The following is a 25,986-nucleotide window of genomic DNA, read 5'->3' on the forward strand; positions in this document are numbered from 1 at the left end:
AGTTTTCATGCACTGTGCATGATCGCATAAATAGCTCCAGCTGAAATGCTTTACGGCAAAAAACAAATGGCTGATGTTATAGCATTCCTTTTGCTTTTATTGTATATAGGCATTTTTAATATATTGAAATTAAAAATTGGAGTTCCTATTACCGTATGAAATACAAAATATAGTTTTCCACTGCGAACAACTAACTCCCTTCAAGAAAACACTTTTCGATGTATGGTACGTTTGCCTGTGGAGGAGAAAAAACTCACTTGATGTTAAATAACAGTTTTACAAGTAATTACAATATAAAAACGAAACGCAGAATTATGTTTAGGATAGCTTTTCCTCATTGGTAAAGGAAAACACGCATCTGTTGAAAAGGCCTTTTTCCTTTTCCTATTCCTCATGCTAATAACATACTTTAAACTTTTTATCCAGAGAAAATACTTTTTCACTTTATTATTCGCCTTTAAATTTACAGTCGTCACGAGGACGACTTTCACGCAATATCAAGCAACAGGTTTGATAAAATTAAGGTTGCATCAATAAACTGAATTGCATATTTTTATTCTTCCGATTGAAAAACTCTTTATTATACCAGTACGCTTGATTATGTGAGAACGCCGCTTAAAACCTGTCTATAAAAAGAGCACATGCTTATGAGTTCATTTAATTGACAATACTGAATACAGTGTGCATGTTTTATGTTGTTGCACAAATACTTGCATCAAACAAAAATAATTTGAGGCATTTTGTCAAACGTTCCACGAAAATTTATGAAGAGCAATTGCATAATCCCTTTGGCATTATCAATCCAACCTGAACAACTTCGGTAGTAGATAAAGACTATTGAATCCTGATATCATAATGCCAAAGCAATGATTAAGGCAGGAAAAATTGCCGCAAAGCTATTACAAATTTCATTCTTCTTTCGCGAAGTTTATGAAACAAAGAAACCCAATAAAATTATTATTATTACTGCTAATATAATTTTCAAACAAATTTTCGCAAAGCATGCATTTATTACTATAAAATTAGGTAATTTTTAAATCCAAATCGAGGGGAATGACACGAGTTAAAGTCACCACTACAAAAAGTTTTCTGCCAATGATGTAGTGGCTGTTAAATATATTGATAACTAAATTCAAATGACTTATTGCTTTAAAGCTTCATATCAGGAATAAGTGCTGATTTCCCCCTTCTTTCTTCTACTAAGAAGACTGTCAAATTGTATTTGATTTTATATTAAAATAGAAGGCGTAAAGAAACGTGTGCATAATTGAATGAAATTCCCATATTTTGCTGTTTTTTAGTAATGAAGTTGTGTTTATAAAAAAAAAGGATTCAGAGAGAAAAATAAAAATTTTAAATCATCTACTTAGTTACTACGTATTTGCTTCCGTAAGCTAAGAATGGGTTTTTCAGTTCTCATACTAGTTCTCCCCCTCCCTCTTACTTTGAAATGCGATAAAATTACAAACGCGAATAGATTTAAGTTGGGAATCACAAATTAAAATTAATTTTTTGCGTTTATATGTTGAATTATAACGTACTTCCACCTCAAATGAATAGTGGTATATAATACTCAGCTTCAGATTTCTAATAAGATACGAATAGTACAATGTATAATAAAAGAACATATATTATACTGCGAGTTAAAAAAGGGCGAACAGTTTTGTATATCCGGTTCTAACTGGTTAACTGCGAAAACACGACTTAGGATATATATATATTATATGTAGCATTGTTCTGACACACGTATTTTGACATAAAACCGGACTTTTTCTGAAATGATGTGCCATATTTTCCCCATAGTTCGATTCTATGAGACCAATTTATGCATAGATCCCAAATTTTCTAAAATTCATGCAAACCATTTCGAAGCCATTTGCGTTCAAAATTTTTTGCTAAATTTCATTGGGGTGCCAATATAACTTCACTTCACTAACTTCTGCCTTAGGTTAACCATGATATTTTTCATTTCTTTGTGGAGTTTTTTTTTTTTTTTTTTTTTTTTTTTTTTTTCTGAACTGCAGCCATGAAAAATTAGCAATGCCCTCGCCGGGACTTGAATCTGGACCTGTCGATAACGTGCGGAAATTTCTAACTGTTACACCAGAATGCAGAAAGAAGGGAGAAAATACCTTATAGCTTTATTGAATGATCACGTGCAAAAATGTTTAGGAACTTATATAAAATAAAAACTCTTATAAATTTTACATTTTAAACATAAAGTTGTTCAAATTCTCAAAAGATCTTAAAACTGCTTTAAACTACATGTTTCAAACGTAAAAAGATGTCAGAAGAATAGTTAGAAAATTTTCTAGAAAAGACGTTATTTTAAAATTTCATTCATTTGCAATTAAAATTTGATACTTAGGTTCATCTACCATATCAAAAGATTAAGTATTCAAATTTAATATATGATTATATACCCTTACATAAACAAAAAAAATTTTTTTTTACGTTTTTATATTAAAATTCAGTTTTTTTTAAGATTTTTGAAACAAACCTTACGTAAAAATTCGCTCTAGAAAAAAAGTAGTTCTAACCTTTGCCATTTAAAAGATAGATGGTTTTTTTATATTTGCTTTTGAGAAAAATATTTGTATTTAATCCTTTAAGCTGTATTTGTTGTTGTTGCTTTGAAGTGGCCTGACATTTGCAAATTAATGCAGTCGTCGACAGTGGTCAATAGCCATCGGTCATTTAGCCATCTTGTCACCGAGAACGTTGTCCAAAGCGCATCACAAGGGGCGACCCATTTTTACACTCTCGACAACGGTTGCAGTTCCTCAGTAATGTAAGAATTATTTGCCCCACCCGCTGTTTTAAGAAATATTACGGGATTAAAATAATATTATTTAGTAACCACAAGTTAAAAAACAAATACTGGTAGAATCAGGTATAGTGAACTTGATGGCTAAAGATGTCTAGAAATATTTCTGTCTTTGAAAACTAATTGCAACCTTTCCATTGAAACAATTGGCAGTGCTCAACCTTCTATCTTTTTATTGAAGATTCTCCCCGGCATTCACCTGTGTGGCTTCATTTATAGATAGCTTTTTGTAAATTTACGGGTAAAGCGATATTTGGATTACGCCATATTAAGGAATTTTTCTGTATATTTATCATCAGCAGAATAATTATCACCGTGTTTCACAGCAGAAGTAAACATACGAAAATAGGTATATTAATAAATGATGAACAAATAAATTAAGAGATAAGAAAGCAAACGAAATCGAATGTAAACGTCTTGCATACTATCATAACGATAACATTTAGAATAATTAAAACCACATCATAGTTTCCAATATTCTTCCTTTAAACACAATTTTTATAGAAATTTAATTCGTTAGTTTTCTTTTGAGCATTCATGTGCTTTTGATTTCGATTTTTAAACATATGCAGTGTCAAAAATGTCTCATTCAGGATGGTAATTGCATCCCCATAATTAAAACCAGCTGCTCTAATGTTAGTTTAACGATTAATTTGATATTTTTAATTGAAATGACATAATTAATTTTGCTTGATAAGTTTTAAAATAAAAGAAATATTAGCATTTTTTATTGTTTTGTACAACAAGAGGAAATTTTAAGTTTTACTTTTATTATTTTTCCTTCTTACACATGTATTTCAAGGTAAATTCTCTTGAACAAATGTTTCTTAGTTCATGGTTCATGAAATTTTTCCCAACTGTGCCATTCCAAAAATATATTTATTTTTTAGTTTCGTGTCAATGGCTTGGTTTATTGAGATTATGGCAAAGCACGCTAGGGCTATCTGCCTAAACGAAGGGATGCCTTCGTGGAGGACTTTCTAAGGGAAACTGGCTCGAATGCACGTTAAACATGGGGAAAAACCACGAAAACGCCCATGTCGTCAGTCCGTTCACGGGATTCGAATCTCAGACCGAACTACCAGTGTTCAGCAACTTTACCGCTCGGCCGCTGGTGGGAATAGTTTCGTGTTAATGAAGATTTTAAAAAAGTATATGTAAAAGTATTCGAAAACTTCATGGAATAGTAGTTAAGACATAGGGTCATTAGTTATTTTGAAGCAGGAGACGTCAAAAATATGCATTACCCTCTCCGGGACTCGAACCCTGTGTTATGGAGGTTTGATTATGAAATAGTGGACTGTAGTTTAAAAAATGAATTTATTATCAATGCACAGATTGCATTGGACAAAAGTTTTACACTCCGCTAGCTGCTGGAGCTCGAGCAAATATGTACATCCACCCCGCTAGAGGACGTTCCTAGTTATTAGTGGTGGCGCTACGATATACATTGCGTAACAGCCTCCCGCGTTGAAATTTTGAAAATTTCAAAATACATATAAACAAATTACACATTAAATATTATACATATTAAACAAAAAATATATGAAGTTAATACAAAGCATATTACAAAAATAACAATTAGAGAAATATTACATAAATTGAAAAAGGCTCTTAAGATATATACCAGATTTATAATTATCATTTATGGGTAACAAAGAAATTTGAGTAATTCCTCGTTTTACTACTCCATTAGCTGTTCTGATATACACAACTCTAACAGCGTTGTCTGCACCTTTAACAAAGCTTTCGATTCGACCAAGTTTCCATTTGTATGGAGGCAAATCTTTATCCTTAAGAATAACCATGTCATTGTGTTTCACATTATTTTTTAGAAACATCCATTTGTTTTGCAAGTTTAAATGATTAAGGTAATCAAGTGACCATCGTTTCCAAATACATTGAACAAATTTTGTTGTTCTTTGCCATCTTGTTAAATAATTGTATGGTTTATCGATTATCGTTTGTTCTGCAATAGAATTTAATGGACGTCCAATTAGAAAATGACCTGGGATCAATGCAGTTAAATCACTGGGGTCTGCTGACATTGGACTGATTGGTCGGCTATTTAAGATCCCATCTATTTGTGTAAAAACTGTCAACAATTCTTCAAATGTTAATTTAGATGAACCAGTTACTTTTCGTAAGTGGTATTTGAAGGATTTAACTCCTGATTCCCATAACCCACCAAAGTTTGAAGACCTGGGAGGGATGAATTTCCATTTACTACCTTCGGATGTTAAATAGTTCGCTAAATCTTCCTCTGGATTATTCATAAATTTGTGTAATCTCTTTAGCTCTGCATTTGCCCCAATGAAATTCTTAGCATTGTCAGAGAATATACATGAACATTTTCCTCTTCTTGAGAAGAAACGTTTTAATGTTGCTATAAGAGCCTTTGATGTTAAATCAGTGATAAGCTCTAAATGAATTGCCTTTGGTTGCAAAACATACGAATATTGCTACATATACCTTTTGAGAGGTTCCTTTACGTTGACCCTTATAAGAAAAGGACCGCAGAAGTCAATCCCACACTTAAACAAGGTTGGGCTTGGATTGACTCGCTCCATTGGTAAATTTCCCATTAATTGATTAGAATTGATTGGTTTGTTTTTGAAACAAATCACACAAGCATTTGCAATCTTTCTAGCCAGATTTCTGCCTCCGATGGGCCAAAACTCTTGTCTGACAAAATGCAAAAGTGCCTGTGGACCCACAGGCAAGTTTTTCTTATAAAAATATTCCATAATAATTTCAGTGAACCTATGCCTAGCCAGTAATAGCTTTTTGGGTTTTGAATCCCTACTCAATTGAGAATTTTGTAATCGACTTCCAACTCTAAAAAGTTCATTTTGATCTAAAAAGGGATTTTACTTTCTTACCTGACTCAGCTTCAAGTCCTTGTTATGTTTTAAACAATTAATTTCATGGCTGAAAGTTGCATGTTGAACTAATTTAATTAAATGATTAGATGCACTTATTACTTCTTCTGTTGTTAACTTACCAACTTGCCGATTCTCAGGACATTTGATATTATTTATAAATCTGCAAATATAACTAAAAACATGTACAAGTTTAGTAAAACTGTTACTAATATTTAAAAAAATCATCAATGAAATTATTAGTAGGGTTAGAAACTAAAACAGGATTATAATCAGTCTTTAGTTCATTAGATTAATCATTATCAGTCATGTTAATAGGTTCCTTAGAAGATGGGAATGTTCGAGTTTAAAAATGAAGGGCCAGTCCACCACATAGAGTTCTGCAGAAGACTGGTCACACTGGTTCCTCTAAATATGAAGTCAGCAGTATTGCTTTCAGAAGAAACATGTCTCCAATCATAGTCAGGACATAGTTCGTTGATTAGTTTAACTCGGTTGGACACAAAGGGTTTAAGTCTTTCATGAGGAGTTTTTATCCATGCCAACGTTATCATAGAGCCCGACCACAGGTACACATGATGAAACTCAACTTGAATAATGGAGATGACCTTTGAAGTTAGTCGAGCAAGTAGCAACGCTGCACATAATTCTAGCCTGGGTACTATTAAGGATTTTATCGGAGATAGTCTAGATTTAGCGCATAACAATGTTGATTTACACTGTCCTTGGCTATTTTTTTAGCTTATGTAGATTGCTGCACCATAGGCACGTTCCAACGCATCGCTGAATCCATGTAATTCAATCATTATGGGATTTGTAATGACCAAATTCCTAGGAGCCTTAACTTGATTTAAAGCAGGAAGTTGGATTAAGAAATTTAACCATTCCTTCACATCATTGGGAGGAATTGGATCAGACCATTTTAATTTTTGTCTCCACAGATTTTGTAGAAATATCTTTGCCCTTGTAATCACTGGACCAATTAGTCCGAGAGGATCAAACAGGCTTGCTATGGTAGATAGAACATCTCTTTTTATGAAACTTGCCTCTGATTCTATATTAACCTTAAAGGTTAAATTATCGGAAATACATGCCCAAAACATGCCGAGAGTTTTCACAAGATGGGAATCTGAAGAAAAGTTATATTCAATAGCCTTGTTGTCGTTTAACAAGTCTGGATGGTTTGAAACACATTTATGTAACTGGATGCCACCCTTGTTCAATAGATTTATTAACTCAACTTGCAAAGAAATTGTGTCTTCTAAATTTTCTGAACCTGATAAAATATCATTCACGTAGACGTCGGTAAATAAAACTGCGGAAGCACGGGGAAAACAAACTTGCACCTCCTCAGCTAAAGCTTTTAAAGTTCTAGTGGCCAAATACGGGGCACATGTTGTACCATATGTAATTGTTCTCAGTCTGTAAGTTTCAACAGGTGAGCACGAGCTTGATTTCCACAAAATCCTCTGGAGTTCTCTATCAGTTTCTTCGACAAGAATTTGCCTGTACATTTTAGTAATGTCTGTGCTAAATACATATGTATGTGTTCGAAAACGAGTTACTATTGAGAAGAGATCTTGCTGCACAATTCCACCATTGAGTAATAAAGAGTTGAGACTTACTCCATTTGCGCACTTTGCTGATGCATCAAACACGACGCGAAGAGGGGTAGAAATGCTTTCTGGTCGGAATACTGCGTGATGTGAGATGCAATAATTTTCACTGCAGTTCTCGCAGTCTGAAGTAACCTTTTCCATATGATTTAATGCAAGATATTCGTTCATGGATGCCGTATATAAAGCGGACATAGTTTGATTTTTGTCCAATTTGTTCCAGAGCAAATTTAGACGTCCTTCGCCATTGATTTAGATTCTCCTAAACTACAACGTTTGCCTTCCTTAATGGGTAATCTAACAATAAATCTTTCAGTGTCATCGCGCTTGTGAGTGGCTATAAAATGTTGCTCACAATATTCTCTTTCAAATGTTTGAGAATTGTCATTTGTATCATCTCCTGGAAAGGATTCAACTTCAAAGAATTTTTTGATAGAATGTTCTAAAGAATCCTCTTGAGACATACGAGTTGTAGGGTTTATATTTATTTTAACTAACATTTATTTTAAGTTTAAACTATCTTTCCTGTCAAGCCTTACTTTCCCCTGGAACTGCCAATGCCAGAATATGTAAATTTTAGTAGAACGCGCAAGCATTCAAATTATCAGCGGAAGTATTATGATTTAAATAGAAGGAAACGAGTTCGGTGAGAGATTCTTACTTAGCGAGCGCGGAGGTAGTTAGCGAGAATTGAAGAACCCCGCGTTGCGGCCTATGTGCTTGGCGGGAAGTAGTGGTAATCGTTCCAGTGAGCTTCAAGTCTGCTGAATTAGCAGCGGTATTGTAAAACGCGGTGACTTAGTTATTTTAGAGAGCCTCGTAGTTAGAATCTTGTCTTTACTTTCTTTTCAGGTTATTATTTTTATTTGACTGCCAAGTTGGCACAGTCTGTAAGCGTCAAGAGGACGCAATTGTAATTTATTACGTTGAATAAAAAGGGACTTAAACCCTTCACTAGGCTCTATCTTTTATACAAGTTTTCACAGTCACCTCTTGGTTGCGTGCAAGTTGGAGGCGCCCAACGTTATATTGGCGCCCGAACACTTATCGAACTGAAATGGCCGAAAATTGGATGGAAGCCGCTGGACAACACCAAGAAATGACAACTCAGTTAGAAGGATTTGGATACCTGGTCCAGACTTTGAGAGCATCAATCAAGCCAAACGTCCATTTCGACGGAAAAAATTCGGTGGCGGTATTTTTAGAAGGTCTAGAAAACCACTTTCAGCTCTACCCTGTGCCTGAAAGACAAAATGTTGCCATCGCCACATCAGCACTAAGAGGACAGGCCGCGCTATGGTGGAAAAATATAGGCAAATTTCTTCTAGGTGAATTTGGAAGCCCGACGTATACATTTGAAAATTTCAAAAAATCGTTAGTAAAGGCCTTCCCCATAGTGAAAGATCGCGCACGGCTGGAAGCCGAGCTATATAGTTTCTATCAACGGGATACAGCACAATTGACGGACTTTATTTTACGAAAAATCAAGCTAACGGATATGCTGTATGGAAAAAAACCCGATGCGGAGATAATTGAAATAATATTACCAAGATTGTTACCCGCTGTCCAAGACTACTTTGAAATTAGAAACCCAAGCACATTGCAGGAACTTTTCGAATTGGCGGTGAAGTTTCAAAATCGCAGAATAGCGGAAAGAGCGAGAGGGGAAACATATTCTCAAAGTACCCGAAGGAAGGAGGAAACCAGAAATGGAAATCGCTCGTATGGGGGAAAGAACTATCAAGCTAACGCATCGAAACTCGAAGGTCAAGGCCCAAAAAGAAAATTTGAAAATAAACATCCGCGTACCCAGAAGACACAGATTGAAAGGAAAGCTTTAAACGACTAGAGGGGCCTGTGAAAGGGAGGGTCCAGACCCCGGAAGTTTTAAAAAAACCCTCAAATAGACATTTAAACACGGTCATCGTAAAAAACTCACAGCTACCAATTATACAAGTCCTGGTTGGCGATGTACCAGTAGAAGCCCTCATAGATACAGGAGCAGAAGGAAATTTTATGAGTGAAAAGTTCTTCAAAAAGAATTTTTATAGGATACGACTATTTAAAACCAGAAATACGGAAATTATAGCGGCGCAAGGAAAAACATGTCACTGCATCGGGAAATTATCATTAAACTTACAGGTAAAAGAGGAAAATCTCAAAGTATTAATTTTTGTGGTGAAACACCTGCAACACTCTCTTATTTTAGGTATGGACTTTCTAAGGGCCGCGAGGGTCAAATTAAATTTTCAAGATAGTTCCGTGGTGTTGGAGATGGACCAGAGGGTGGTGGAGCCTGTGGAGACACCTGAATTGGACCTTAGCCATCTGAATGACCAGGAAAGTAAAGCAATACAGCAAGTGGTAAGTAATTTTTCTCATTTGTTTTCAGAAAAACCAGGAAACTGCCAAATCGTGACTCATAAGATTCAATTAAATGCCGAAAAACCTTGTAGGACTAAACCGTATCGTTATGATAAACAAAAAGACCTAATCATCGAAGAACATATTCAGGAGATGTTAAAGAATAAAATAATAACGCCCATAAATAGTGAGTACGCGAGTCCAGTCGTACTATGTAGGAAAAAGAACGAGTTTCCTCCTTCGGATAAAAGGGCTTGGAGGTTTGCTATCGATTACAGAAAACTAAATAGTATTACTAAATTTCCAGTTTACCCTTTGCCGGTTATAGACGAGATCATTAGACAGATCAAATCGACAAGATATATGTCTACTTTGGACTTAACGTCTGGCTACTATCAAATAGCTATGAGACCCGAAGATATACATAAAACCGCGTTTATAACAAAATCGGGCACTTATGCATTTTTACGCATGCCCTTTGGGTTGTGTGGGGCCCCATCAACATTCCAGACAGCTATAGACATTGTTCTAAAGCCTGTCCTAGGAAAATCAACATTAATTTATCTAGATGATATAATTATAACGAGTAGTACGTTGGAACAACACATTAATGACCTCGAACAAGTTTTTAAATTATTAAAAGAGGCCGGTCTTACAATTAACGCCTCAAAATGCAAGTTCGCAACTAAAGAACTTAAATATTTCGGTTATAAAATTTCGCAAAAGGGTATAGAAACGCAAGATTCAAAAATAAAAGCTATTAAGAATTTCCCACCGCCCAACACCGCCAAGAAACTTTCATCTTTCCTTGGATTATGTTCTTACTATCGATCTTTCATAAAAGATTTCGCTAATATTGTTGAACCACTCTTAGTAATCAAAAGAAAAAAGAGTAAATTTACGTGGACAGCGGAAGCTAACACAGCTTTTGAAATATTAAAAGAAGCGCTTATTAATGCCCCTGTTTTAAAATTCCCTGAGGGGGACGAAAACCTGGAAATTGCAGCAGATGCGTCAGACTATGCGGTGGGTGCGATTCTTATGCAAAATAACCATCCGCTGGCATTTTTTAGTAAAACGTTGAATCAGACACAAAGGAATTATACAGCTACAGAAAGAGAAACATTAGCCGTATTAATGGCTGTACACAAATTTCGAGTTTATTTCGGCAAATCGCCAGTAACAGTCTTTTCGGATCATGCGGCTGTTGGTAGACTTTACTCGGGAAAAAACCTAACGCCCAGGTTAATAAGATGGGCTTTAAAACTCCAAGAATATAATATCACAATAAAATATAAACCGGGTAAGGAAAACAATGTAGCTGACGCACTTTCTCGTATAAAACTGGACGACGAAGGAAATGAACTTAAATGCGCTGTGTTGACTTCAAAAATTTTAGATTCTAGAGATACGGTTATTACTGAACTGAAAGCTGATCCTGAATTTGGAAATATCTATGCATATTTGAAAGACCCCGAAAGCTTTGAGCACACAGATATCGATGCGATAAGAAATAGAGCAGAAAACTATGAAATAATAGATAATTTATTATTTTATACGAAAACAACAAACGAAAATCTCGAGTACAAACCAGTCATCCCAGCCTCGCTTCGATTAAGCATTTTGAAGGAATTACACGACGCGAAAACAGCGGGTCATTTAGGGGTCAGAAAAACTTTAAAAAGGGTACGCGAGGCGGTATATTTCCCGCAATTATACAAAATAGTAACGGCGTATGTCAGGTCCTGCAATCAATGTCAGTTAATAAATGATATTAATTACAGCCCGGCCGGGTACTTAAATAGCATTCGCGCTACATTTCCGAATGAAATTTTAGGCATAGATCTCCTTGGTCCCTTCCCCCAGACCGAGTTAAATAAAAATCGTTTTCTTTTAGTAATAGTAGATCATTTTTCAAAATGGATAGAAATTGTTCCACTTAAACGCGCGTCAGCCAAAACAGTCGCAGATGCATTCTTACACAGATGCATTTTAAAATACGGTGCACCGATAAAAGTCATTAGCGATAACGGAAAACAATTCATTAGTCAAATATTTGAAAACATATGCAATGGACTTGGCATACGCCATATCAAAATGGTTCCGTATAGACCACAGGCTAACATAGCAGAAAGAGTTAATAAAAACATTGTAAAAATAATTCGCAGTTACGTTAGCACACATCACAAGCGCTGGGATGGCTACATAAATGAATTAGCTTATGCTTTAAGAACGGCACATCATGATACTACGGGAAAAACTCCAGCAGAATTATTTTTAGGCAGAAAGTTAATTACGCCTTTAGATAAATTATTCTTTGTGCAACAAAGAGAGCAGGAGTTTAAACAACAAGATGTGCAAAAGCTAATTGATCAGGCACTTAAAACCTCGGACACGGCAAGAAATAGACAGAAAATTTATTATGATAGAAAACGCCGTGAAGCAGATTTTAAAGTTGGGGATAAAGTATTGAAGCGGAAATTTTCTTTATCAAGTGCCCCAGACAATTTTATGGCAAAGCTAGCTCCAAAGTTTGAAGGCCCCTATGTAATTCAGGAAATCAAAGGGGTAGTATTATATCTTAAGAACGACAGAGGGGAAATCTGTAAAGCAAGTCTCGACCAGGTGAAAAAATACTATAATCCAAATGATTTTGAAATCCTTAAAAGTTTCTTGCAGGACTCAAGTCTAAACGAAGGTTCAGAGACTACAACAACTATTCCACCACCCAAGAAACAGAGAACTGAAGAGAGACCTAGCACTTATACAACCCGGACGTCGGTATCAAAAAGAAAAAATGATTTTCAAACTCCGGCGTTTAAGAAAAACAAAAATACAGATGAACCGGGTAAAGAAACCGTGGTAAAGAGAAAAACACCACCTACAAAGGATAGCAGGAGAAATTACACATCAAGGAGAACGCGCACACGGCCACAGAGTCAGGTGCCAGCAAGGCCGCCGTTCCGGAAACTGAAACGCCAGCAGGAGGCACAAAAATACGAGGAACAGAAGAAATTCAAGAGGGACTCCAGACCGGAGGACGTCAAGACCAGCCGTCCCAGGCAGAAACGGAAAGGCCAACAACCAGACGATTACTCCGTCAAGAGGCCAGCATGTAGAGGACGCAAAAGAAAAAGCAACGTGGACGACACTCGGAGATCAATAAGGAGAAGATTGACATCCATGAAACCTCTAACTTGGGATCAATTTTTCCAAAAACGGATGACGGCGTTTCAAGCATCGAAAACTCAAACATAAGTTAAAACCTTCTATAAATTTTTTTCTCTCTTTTGTTCCGAAATGTTATGCATAAGTACGAAGTTCTATGTTTTGACGAAAGTCAATATGTCTCGGTTGAGACTTAGTTTTGTTTTACTTTATTTAGCTAAGGCAAAAGTATTATTTTCTTTAAGTGTAAAAGCTAAAAACAAGCATTTTCTGTTGGTCGAAAGACTAATTCTGTTATGTTAAAGCCAAAATTTGGCCGAAGATAAAAATAACTTCGTATTCTTGTACTAATAAGAATTTTAGTTTCAGTGCCGCCAGCTTGGCGAAGAATGAGTAAAGTAAAAAATTATTTTCTCTTATTCATTTTATGGTAAATTGTAAAAAGCATATGTATTAAAAATTTGTAAATGTATGTAAATACTTGAAGGTTATGTAAAAGTAGAATTTAGTCTAGAAGCATAAAATTGTAGATGCTAAAAGTGAATGCTTAAAAGCAATGAAGTCAAAATTTAAGTAGTAAATTGTAGATAAAGTCATGCTTTAGAGCGAAAGCCTGCATATTTAAAGATGAATGAGGGGGAAGTTAGAATGAATGTGTTTTGTAGGGTTCTCCACCTACATTTGAATTTTTAAGAATATTAAAGTAGCTCATTGAGTTGTAGAATGTCGAGTAAGGTGTGTCTATTTGGTCGTTGAATTCTAACAAATCATGGTGGTTAGGGGAAGTGTTGTAAGACTAAAACACGAATATTCCCGTTTGACACCACACACGGTGGAGAGCCAGGGTAAAGTTAAATTAATGATTGAAAAATTGAATGAATGTGAAGTAAGCAATAACTAAGAAAAACGAATCGTTTAAAAAGAAAAATTTATTGTGTCAAGAAAGTGTAAATTATAATGTATGTAGAAAGATACTGATACTTATTCCTTCCAGATGCTGGAAGGAAAGACCAAGATTGATTGATGAAGTCCAGGAAAAGTTGCTGTAAGAAGAAAGCTTTGTAACGAGCAACAGAATTTTAGTATAATTGTTACATAAGATTTTTTTTTTTTTTTTTTTTTTTTTTTTTGTGTGTGTGTAAACGAGGTTCTCGCCAGTTAGTTCAGAATTAGAGAAACTTACAACAGGTCGTTTGTAGGACCTGCTTCCAAGTTTTCCAAATTCTGGCAGCGGCAAATGTAGGGTTTATATTTATTTTAACTAACATTTATTTTAAGTTTAAACTATCTTTCCTGTCAAGCCTTACTTTCCCCTGGAACTGCCAATGCCAGAATATGTAAATTTTAGTAGAACGCGCAAGCATTCAAATTATCAGCGGAAGTATTATGATTTAAATAGAAGGAAACGAGTTCGGTGAGAGATTCTTACTTAGCGAGCGCGGAGGTAGTTAGCGAGAATTGAAGAACCCCGCGTTGCGGCCTATGTGCTTGGCGGGAAGTAGTAGTAATCTTTCCAGTGAGCTTCAAGTCTGCTGAATTAGCAGCGGTATTGTAAAACGCGGTGAGTTAGTTATTTTAGAGAGCCTCGTAGTTAGAATCTTGTCTTTACTTTCTTTTCAGGTTATTATTTTTATTTGACTGCCAAGTTGGCACAGTCTGTAAGCGTCAAGAGGACGCAATTGTAATTTATTACGTTGAATAAAAAGGGACTTAAACCCTTCACTAGGCTCTATCTTTTATACAAGTTTTCACAGTCACCTCTTGGTTGCGTGCAAGTTGGAGGCGCGCGACGTTATAGAGTAAAACCAGTAAAATTGTAAGACACTGTATTTTTACAGTCCCCGTGACCAAATACCCAAAGACACTGTTCTGAAACATTAAATTATTGTCGTGTGATTTGAATTTTTCTGCCTTGAGTAATTAAAAAAATACCTCACAACCTGTAAGTAAATTGATTTTACTTGGAATGTAAAATGTAGGATCAGCTAATTTTAATTCGCGAGGTATACAAATATTAGAAATGTCGATTTTCTTCACAGGTGTTAATTCTGTGATTTTAGGTAGCACAAGAAATGATAATGTTTTTGAAAAGTTACATTCATCATTAGAAATTTTTGCTATTACTTAATTTTTAATAAAATATTCTCCTCCGTTAATTCCTGAAATAGAGGAATTAAATTTTTCTTTCTTTAATCTCGAAATATGAGCCACTTCTTGTGTGCATATAGAAACTTCCGCTATCTAAAATTGCTTTTACTTTTATTTTTTCGCCAAATGAATTCTCAATAAATAACATCGCAGTGCATAAACGGCTGCTTTTGATGGTAGACAACACTTATCCACATCCGTGATTAATGAGGTGACTGTAATATTTTTATTTTGATTGATTGGCGACACCATATGTGATGAGTCATCATTATGAGCGGGAACTATCTTCGAGTTATTTATAGCGTTAGAAAACGGAATGTTTCCACAACCCTGAATTGAATACATCGAGGCACTTTTATTAATTGTCGAGGGGGAATACTTATGAATCAGTGAATGGTGACTAGATTTTTTACAAACAATACAAACTCTCTTAGACTTACAATCATAAACAGAATGTCGCTTACTTGCTTACTTAAGCAATTATAACAGAGTTTATTAGTTTTAACCAAATCTAATCTGTCTGTTAATTTCATTTCTTTAATTTTATCACAGTGACATAATGGATGATTAGTTTGGGTTTTACAAGCAACACATATTTTAAGCGAATCATTAGAATTGACGATAAAGGTTTTCGACCGTTCGCAGATGTGCTTAGATGGAGTGTTGGTGTTAACACTACTTAGAACTTGACACATTCTTTCTAAGAATTGTAAAAAGTTATCAAAATCTGGGACTTCATTGTCCTTTAACGTGAATTCAAACTGTTTTCTTGTTTCTCTGTCTATTTTTTCGAGAATAACATTTAATAACAAGGCATTAGAAAATTTGTCTCTTTCGAAATCTAAAATTTTCAGCGATCTAAGGTTTTTATTTATATTACCTAGCAAGTTTCGAAGTTCTTTGGCTGACTCAAGTTTGCGATTCAGCATTGTAATGGCTGATTCAGTCGCCATTGTTCTTAATATTTGAACTGAGTGGACTGTAGTTTAAAAAAATGAATTTATTATCAATGCACAGTTTGCATTGGACAAACGTTTTACATTCCGCTAGTTGCTAGAGCTTGAGCAAAGCTGCTATACGTACATCCACCACGCTAGAGGGCGTTCCTAGTTATTAGTGGTGGCGCTACGATATACATTACGTAACACCCTGGACCTCTCAAATACGCTACGAGTATGCTTCCAATTACACCACGAAAGCATGCAGAAAGGAGGAAGAAAATGTAAAATTACTGCTAAAATGTCATTTTATTTAATTAGTCCGCCCCCCCCCCAGTTGACTTTGAAATTTTTTACCGTACTTCTAATTAAACTAATAGGCACCTTCTCGCATTTTGGCACTAGGAAGTTCAAACTTCTTTTATTAACGGCACAAATTTCCTCCTTCATTTATATATAATGCGTCCGTAAAATCATGGTGCACTTTTTATCGGTCACAAGAAAGCAACTAAACAAGATAGAAATGTGAAATCTTCACCAAACAAAAGAAAACCTCTTGAAGTTTCATACCAATTCAGTGCAGTTTAACTCTTCCATATAGCCTCTACAGACTTGTCACTGACCGATGGCCTGCCAAAACGAGGTTTGTCCAACAAACTGCCGGCATCCTTCAACTGCTTATCCCACTGATTAATATTATTCCTATGTGGTGGCGGTTCGTTGTACACGCAACGATATTCACTTTGCGCTTTGGTCACTGATTCGAATTTGGCAAGCAACAGAATACACTGAACTTTCCTCTCTACGTCCACATTTAGACTGGCGTTACGCGTGGATGGACTGATGATCTGCTTCGCAATTCGCGGTGTCGCGTTATCAAGTGTGTGCACACATGCTTGCACATTATATTACGGAAACTTGGAGAGTTTTACTATTGTTTGGTGAAGATTTCACATTTCTATCTTGTTTTGTTGCTTTCCTGTGACAGACAAAAGTGAACCATGGCTTTACGGACGCACTATATTAACGTTCCTGAAATGCATGTTTTTTCTATTTAATTTTAAAAGTAAAGAAAATACAAAACTATTACATATTACGGAATATATATTGCATTTTATTCCCTTGCAACTATTTTAACTCTAAAACAAGAGTAACAAGAGTTTTCTAAAACAGCAGCCTACGATTAAAATACAGTCCGGATTTGTTTAAATATTATTTTTTTAAAAACAAAAGCCTGACTTTGAGCTAAAAGTTTGAGCACGCTAGAAATAATGTGCGCTAAAAACTGAAAACTCAACATCAAAAATTCCCTAATTTTCAATACGATCAAAAAGACATTTTAATATATGTTAAAATGTATATTTATTCTAAATTTAGGTCTTATTTTAAAATCCTTACTTTAGACTTTTTTTATTTAGACCTTATTTTAATTAAAGCTTTATTTTGGGGTAGATTTTGAATAAAACTCTATCGACTTCCAAGGGGATGAGACACAGATCCCTCTTCTTCAGAAGAAAAAAAAATTCGACGCTTAACAAGTTAAACTAATTTATGATTTGGGTATGTCTCATTTGGGTTTACACTGAATTTTAAAGGATTGTTTTTACATCTTAAATGAGCATTTTCTAAGATTAATTTACGTGTGTATGCATAATATTCATTTTTAATTCTTTACCTTGATTAGTACAAGGGGGATTGCACAAAATATTAAAACTTGGGATTTTTATGATGGGCATATCAAAATTGCAAGTCAAATGTCCCTGGCGAGCTATTTGTAACAACAGAAATATAATTCACGCCTTTGGATACCATTATTTCCAAGGCCATATGAACGGAGGAAAATATTTCTTAGACCTTCAAATTTCCAGGTATTATTTTTTTATACAAATACTGTCAATTTGTCTCAAAACTAAAGCGAATGATTCAAATTATCCTTTCCTTAATTCAACTCTAAAATTTTCTATTAATAATTTAATATTTTTCGTATAGTTTTTCCCAGAGTAAGTAAAGAAAAATAGCAGAAATTCAGAAAATAAACACGTCCAGAAAAGAAGTTATTTCTGGTGCAAAGCCTAATGTTCTATTTTCTAGACTTATAGATCAAGGTAAATGTCATTCTTATGGATATAATTCCGCTTTGCTACTACCTGCAGCAATTCAGCTGTTAATAATAAATGAAGAAACGAGTAAGAAAACGATCTTCTTCACGGATGCATTATTCCAGATGGATGCATTTCATGTGAAAAAATGAAATAAAAGTTTAGAGAATGAAAGAAGTTACCTATGTCTGGATTATTCAAGATGCCTAGTAAAAATATAATTTTTAATAAAATGTTCAAAAAATAATTTTTTTAAGATCAAATTGTAAGGATCCTAAGTTTTACTAACGTTTATTTTATTTTAAATCTTTACTATCACTTCTTATTTTCTACTTCCGGCCAGAATTAAAAGCTTTTAACTTATTTATGCAAATTTGTCTTGCTAACGCCAAGTACTTAAGTTGTGGCTTTTTGCCAAGCAAGAGGGAGGAAGGAGTTATTAGAAGCAGGCCGCTTGCCATAGTAGTTTTACTCGTTTGCTGGTTGCCTTCAAGGCCAGAGGTTTAATTCTCTTGATAATTTTAAACGTATCGTAGTTTTAGCAGCTCTCTGTACTACATACGGCTTTTTGTTAATTAAAGGCCAATCTTGGAGTTAGGCACTTGTTTATTAATCCAAAGTTAGTTTAGTTAGAATTTTAGTTCATATTTTTATATTCTTACGTTCAGACCACAAGTGGTTGGTCTCTGTATTCCGAAGTCCGGAAATCATTGTAAAGAGAGAAAAATAAAGGGTTTCGTATACCCTTCCTGTGTGTATTGTCTACTTCACAATTCATTGAACATAGCTTCAGTAAGCTCCCTGTTCCGAATCAGGACAGTTAATGTTTCCAAAGCAAGTAAAGAGGAATACCAGTCCTGATAAAATTATTTCGAGAATCATAATAAAGGATTTAGTATTATTGTTGTAATTAATACTGTACAGGCATTAGATTTTTTGAAGGAGGAGCTGGGGAAAATGTGCAGTGCCCTCATCGAGACCTGAACCTGGACCTCTCGAATATGCGCCGAATGTGCTACTCTTACACCACGAAGGCATGCTGGAAGGAGGGAGAAAATATACTCCTTATACCTATACACTAAAACTACCTTATAGCTATACACCTATAATATAATGTATTACATCACATTACCTTATCCACTCCCCCTTTTAAAGGGCGACTGGGGATTAAGGTATCCAATCGCCAAATCCTGGTGGTGACGAATTATTGCCCACACCTTTTAGTTCGGGAGCCCCTGTAAAGTCATTTTGTTTCTTGAAGAAGCAGAAGACATGAAAAATGAGCAATGTTCTCGCCGGTACTCGAACCTGGACTTCTCAAATACGAGCCGAGCGTACTACCGTTACACTATGAAGGCATGCTGGAGGGAAGAAAATATCTTATAATACCGCAAGCCACTGAAAACTAATTATTTCATATTAATTAAGCAGCAAATTAATTTTTAGTTAATGCGGTGCTTCATTAGGACGATGCTCCGACGTAATCATGGAGTTCTGCATTTGGCTTGAATCAAGCAACCTTATCAACAGAGACGAGCGCTTGAAGTTTTTTTTGTTTATTTCGCTGACTGATTTTCTAAAATGAAACTTACAAAAAAAGGCAAAAATATAATGTCCCAACGCATGGTTTCAAGCCAACTTGTATTTTAAATAGAAATGAGCATGATGTCCCAACAGATGATTTCAAACCAAATCGTCTTTTAAATAGAAATGAGCTTTAAGTAAAGTATCACTTCCAACTGATCGTTTGCAAACCAAATCTAATTAGTTGTTTCAACAAATAGAAAGGTCTGTAATACAGAATTTTAGGTTATATTTTATTAGATAGAAATGGTCATGGGTAAAAACTAGTTTATATAAATATATGTCAACGGAATAAAATGTTTGTGCCTTTATTTTATTTATTCTAAATTGTATTTCATGGGTAATTTGAATAACACATAATTTAATTGGTTTTTAATTAAAGAAAGTTAACGGTTAATAATACATTTAAAATAAATGCTTTGAAATGAATACCATAATTTAATTTTCTTTTGTATTTTATCTACAGTATCAACAAATCTAAATTCATTTTGAGCTGCACCTATATTCAGGTATCAGTAAACAATGCTCAGTCAGTTGCAACGATATGTTACAGCTTATATATGCAACAATATGTCATGTTATTTGCTGCGAAACTGTTATGGGCCTCAAGTAAAGTAAACTTTCGGTTGTCCATCAGAAACTGTTATGGGCTTCAAATGTTATTTCTGGTGGTCCAAACAATATGTTATGTATTATATATGCAACAATATGTTATGTTGATTGCTGTCAAGAGCTTCAAGTAAAGCAGCACTTCCGATTATCCATTTAAAACTGTTTGCGAGTTAAGGTCAGTTTACACCTGTCAGAGCGGCTCGGAGCGAGTCGCTCCTTACGATTACTTTGACAATGTAAACGCTCACTTCGACGGAGTACAAACGTAGGGGAGATGAGTCAGCGCTTCCGTTTCTACTTTGAACCTGTTGAAAAATCTCTCTGGGCAGTTACTCCGAGCAGCGTTCGCAGGGACGTCGTGACAGTGAGTTCTATAATCCGAGATTAAACGATAGCCAAACCATGGCATTTTTTAATGCATACGCATCTTATGAAGTGTTTTACTTCTATAATTATGTGAGCTTATATTCATTTTTCTACAAGCATCCCTACATGAGGATGCAATAAATATATGATAAACTATAAAAATAAAAAAAAATTATGAAAAAGATATGTAGATCTGTTTTATTGGGGATATTTAAATTTCTTGCTTTGTATAAAAACATTCTGGGCTATAATTCGTTACAATTCAGCTTGGATGTGAAACATGTTCAGCTTGGATGTGTGAGTGCAAGAACTGAAGGTGTATTAAGGTTTATACAAATTATGCTAGATGAATTCTAATCTCCTTAAACTATCCGTTTTATCATTTTAAAAGTATAATCACTATATTTACGCATTAGTAATTTTGTTGATATCACTTTGTGTGTTGTCCAGAAACACAATTTCAGTAGGATTCAAAAGTAACAATTTGCGATAAATATCTTCCTCTTGGAACTATGTCATAATATATATATTCTTTTACCTGTGGTAATATATGTAATGCTCCCAAGTTTTTTGCTACTTCTTATTTATTTAAGATTTTCTGAATAATTAGGTCGATATCATACAGTTTACTTCTGTCGTGTTAATGGTAGCTTTGAATAAATATTCCATGTGTTAATTTTGCATTCTTCTCTAGAAATAACACAGTTCCAGTCAGAACTCTGCATAATTAATTCATGCACAGAGAGCTACTGATTCTGTGGATTCTGGATGAATAAATATATTCTTTCTATTAATAAATAATAAAACACATTATTACTTTTACATTATTTTGTAAATGATTAATTAGGTGTAAATAAACAGTTGTATATAGTAGAAAAACTTTGTTAATTTGACTTTCAGTAACCACAGTTGACTAAATAACTTCTCTCAAACTCAGTTTCTTTTAAATTCTTGTATCTGATATGCAATAACGTTTTTGTAACTTTGGACATTCTCATCCGAAATTCATTTAATAGTTCATTTGATACTCCTAATTAATCGCGGCAAGCTACCCAATCACGTACCCATTTTTCCCCCTTCTTTTTTTCCCCCCTCCCAAGAATTAATTCGTTTGAAATTGCTTCGCAGACTTCAAGCACTGCAGCCTAAGAACATCTATGTATGTTCAATGCATATTCTTTCCTGCAGCTGCGACGTCGGTATCCATTTCTTAAACAAACGGAGGCGAGTTGCCAGTCCACTCTGATTGGTGTAAACAATCTATCAGAGTACAGGTCCGTTCACTCGGTTCGAAACGCCCGGACGAGCGGCTCGCTACGAGCAGCTTTGACAGATGTAAACTGGCCTTTAGAGAAGTACCACTTACAGTTGTCTATCAAAAATTGTCATTAGCTTCAAATACAACATCCGGTTGTTCTAACAATATGTTATGTTGACTGCTGAAAAAGGTATGAGTTTTAACTAAGTATCACTTGGCGCTTGCTCTTTAAAAACTGTTATGGGCTTCAAGTACTACTTCCGGCCCAAATTTTTATGAATACAGAAAGCTTAAATATGGAAAATAGAAATTTTTGAAGTACTATATACGAGTTATTGTGGACGAAAAAATTGTTACACACATACACACACATAGGCAGACATCATTATAAAAATAATCAAAACATGTTGAGGAAACACTAAATCATATTAGGTGGTGAATAATTTTTGGTAGCTGCAGTTTTGGAACCTACCTTATAACCAAAATATCGAAGTTCTTTGGCTGCGAACTGACATTTTGCCTCATTCACTTTTAAACCTGCTTCTTTTAGAAGCGAGAAAGCCTTGTGCAAATCCAAATGTTCTCATCAATTGTATCGCTTGTGACTATTATGCCGTATAAATATATAAACGTTGATTTACCAAGGACAGGCCTTAAGATTATGTCCATGCCTCTCTGAAACGTAGCGAATGCCTCTCTGAAACGTACCGAGACCTCCGCATAGGCCAAACAGCAATCTAAGGAAAACATAAACCCCTGATTTGGTAACAAATGCATATCCTCCGGATCCAGACATATCTGAAAATATGGTCTTGAGGTCTAGTGTCATCATATATTTATAGATTTAATTTTCGTATTAATTCCTCAGCTATTGGTAACGTGTAAACCGGATATTTTGTCTGGATATTATTCCGTAGTCAACAACAAAATGACATGCTTTGAATCCGATGGGTGAGTATTTTCTTTTTCGGCATTTTTGGCATAGACCCTTCGCTACAGGGATAGCGAAAGGTCTACTTATAGGGACCTTATTTTGTTTTTCAGCATGTCCGCAGTACGTTTTCCTATGATTTCATCTTTAACTTCATCATAGCGGTAGGATTTTGTTCTACATGGTGGGATATTTCCTTTTTCAATCGAGTGACTCACCGCATATGTCAACCCTGAGGTATCATCAAATAAGTCTGAAATTTTTCTTACCAACTACTTCAACTTCCTTTTCTCTTCTGGATTCAGTTCTTTCATGTCTAAGATCGGTGGCTCCATTCCTTTTTCGACCACTTTGTTTATGTATCATATCTTCCTGAAAATTAATTTTCGCTTCAGCAGATTTTAAAAACTCCAACACCTGTATTACATTTGCCTGTATTTTTGCTTGTATTTTACTCTGCCTAAAAAAACTACCTTCTAGAGCTTATTTTTAACCTTCACATTTAAATTCATTCTGCCTGTGCGTTCACAATGTTTTCTCAGTGCCTCTATCACCTTAGTTCCCGCCACAACGAATAGTCGAAATCTCTTAAAATTTTTCCCGAAATATTTTTTGATCAAAGAAATACTTTGCGTCCCCGCGTCCAATAAAGCATCAGAAGTTATGCCATTTTAATATAATCTGAATAATTGGGAACAAAAATTTTTAATTAGTACAATGTTTAATTAGATGTGAGATGCTTTTTCTTTCCACTTGGGTGACTGTTCTACCTAACTCATAGCACCCTTGTCCAGTTTAAACGTTTCTTTTTATCTTCTACTATCTTCCTCTTTTGAAATTTGTCTTCGAAATTGATATAAGCGGACAAAACATTTTGCCAGTTAATAAACTACTTCCTACCGTCAAATTTAGCTCCTCCTTCCGCTACAGGTTTCCGAAAGTTTCCATTAAATCTTTCATCATATCCCCAAGCAAGCGTGTTTGTTGACACTCGTCGACTTTAAAATTTCGCTGCTAATTGAAAACGTTGTTCTGGACTACCAGGGTTAGCTCTAAAATACCTTGAATCTGCGGCAACAACCTAGGTATTATTATCTGAATATCTTATGCATCGGGTTTTCTCCCATACAACAAATTTACCATCTGTACGTTTCTTACAATAAAGTCTATTACCTCCTTCGTCTTAGTCTAATATTTACCATAAAGTTTGAAGTTGTAAAATTTCACAGCAATACTTCAGAAACGCACATATTGTGAAATTCGGTGTTTAGACGATATCATTTCCAAATCAAACGTTTTTTTTTGGGGGGGGGCGGTCACATAAAATGATAAATTCCTCCAAACTGTTAATTTTGTCAGAAATAGGATACATACTGTTCATTGTAACAGCGCAACATAATGGTACACTGCGCTAAAAAAAAGGGGGGACAGTTCTATATCTTCCGTTTTAATGGGCCGTTTGACGATATCCAACTTGCGTTTTGCAGGTCTTGAAAGCGCAATTTAGGATGTGTATTAGATTTATATAAAGCATTGTTCTAATATAGGTACTTTGACACAAAATCAACTTTTACTGAAATGACATGCCAACTGTTTTCCAAATTTCGAAAATGGGAAGAAATGGAATACAAATTTCGAAAGCGAAACTCTTTCTAAAGGAGCATTTTAAATTAATAATACAAGTTTTCCCCAAAAAATTATATTTTAAATGTTCATAATACTCCAACAAAATATTAGACAATTTTAAGAAACCTTTTTTCGTAATTTTTATGTAGTAGGGCAATGAAGAGTCCAATCCCTTTCTTGGAAATGATTTTCCCGCTGTGAAAAGAAGGATATGCCATTCTGCAATACAATTGATCTCTGAATTTTATTCTGAGAAAAAATATTCAGTGAGAAAAAAAAAAGACTTAGTAAACAGTTACCGTAATAAATTAATCCACGTTTCAAAAATTCGATTAAATGCACTAAAAGTTTTTAACATTAGTTTGAAAAGCTAAAATAGTCCTATCCCTTTTGTTATCACAATAAGTCAGCGGTCACTCTATTAAGGGGATTGCTTTTCCAGATTTCACTTCTTTCTTCTTTATACGTAAAAGACACTTTAAACCGCTGAAATTTAAAAATGAACACCGTTGAATAAGATGTCACTAAAAGGATAAGTAATTGCGTGTTTTGAGTATTACTATAAGAGTGCCATTGTTTTCCCTGCAGAAACCAACTTCTACATAGATTAAACTAAGAAAAATATAAATTGGAAGAGAAATACACCAGATTAAAATTTAAAATTAGAGGAAAAAGGTTCATGTTATTTTTAACAGCGGAATATCCTCTTTTACTGCAAAACAAAATTTGTTTGGCTTTCTCATTGAAAAGGTCTTCTGTTAGCAGCAACCGATCTCAATTAATGATAAACCAAAAAGTCTGAACAACAAACTTTGAGAGTGCGATATGCATAAGAGAAAAAAGTCTTTTTTGTTTAATAGAGTGACAAGATTTAGCATGGGAAGGCAAACAAACAGAAAAAATATTTAAGGTAAAGCGAAGTGCTGAAGTAAATCTGATTACGGATAATTAGAATATCGAGCTAAGGATGGGAGTTATCAGATTCAATTTCAAAAGTAAACTAAATGGCTGAATCAGGGGAATTCACAATAGATAAAATCTTGGCTAAACCTTCCTTATTTACTTCAAATACCGCTAATGTGTCATAACGTAGCGAGCCCAAATCCGAAAAAATAGTTTCTCAAATAATTCGACCTCAAAATACTGCATATGAATATCAGCAAGTAAATACTGAATCGAAAGGATTACCCATATCCAAGCCTTCTTTGGCGATAGTGATTATTTTGGAAAACAAAGTGGGTCTGACTTAAGGAAACTTTCGTGACAGAAACTTACTCCTCAATTTCAGTACATGTGAAATGAAATTCTCGAAGTTTAATTCCAGAGCAATTTAATATTACCTTAACTGCAGCGTCTGTAAAGAGTAATTTAGCATAAAAAGAAGCCATAATTGAATGCTGGAGAGAATCTTTTTTTTCCTAGTTTATCGACGACTTCAAAAGAACTTTTTAATGTATAAGTATCGTTACAAGTAGCACAGCAACGTCATAACGACGTTGCAAACTCGTCGCGGATGTCGTTGCAAAAACGTTGTAATATGCCGTCTTTAAGACGCTCAGATGTCCGC

At 34.8% G+C, this 25,986-nt stretch overlaps 1 protein-coding gene across 3 annotated transcripts in view; it reads left to right on the forward strand.

Moving 5' to 3' along the window:
* The window catches only part of LOC146993412 (uncharacterized), a 198,171-nt gene that overhangs the window by 76,643 nt on the left and 95,542 nt on the right, over positions 1–25,986 (forward strand). Inside the window, exon 1 of one of the 3 annotated variants that reach the window (XM_085808490.1) lies at positions 21,897–22,052. The exons of 1 other annotated variant lie outside the window; for it this stretch is intronic. In XM_085808490.1, coding sequence (XP_085664616.1) covers positions 22,034–22,052 — 19 coding nt within the window. In that variant the 5' untranslated portion in view covers positions 21,897–22,033. Of the gene's footprint in view, positions 1–21,896; positions 22,053–25,986 lie in introns of those variants that run through there. One more of the 3 variants, XM_085808492.1, reaches the window with a different exon arrangement.

The sequence above is a fragment of the Stegodyphus dumicola genome, chromosome X1 (genome assembly GCF_044657685.1).
Source record: "Stegodyphus dumicola isolate Sdum_Otavi_A_Nest chromosome X1, ASM4465768v1".
In the NCBI taxonomy this organism is placed as follows: domain Eukaryota; kingdom Metazoa; phylum Arthropoda; class Arachnida; order Araneae; family Eresidae; genus Stegodyphus; species Stegodyphus dumicola.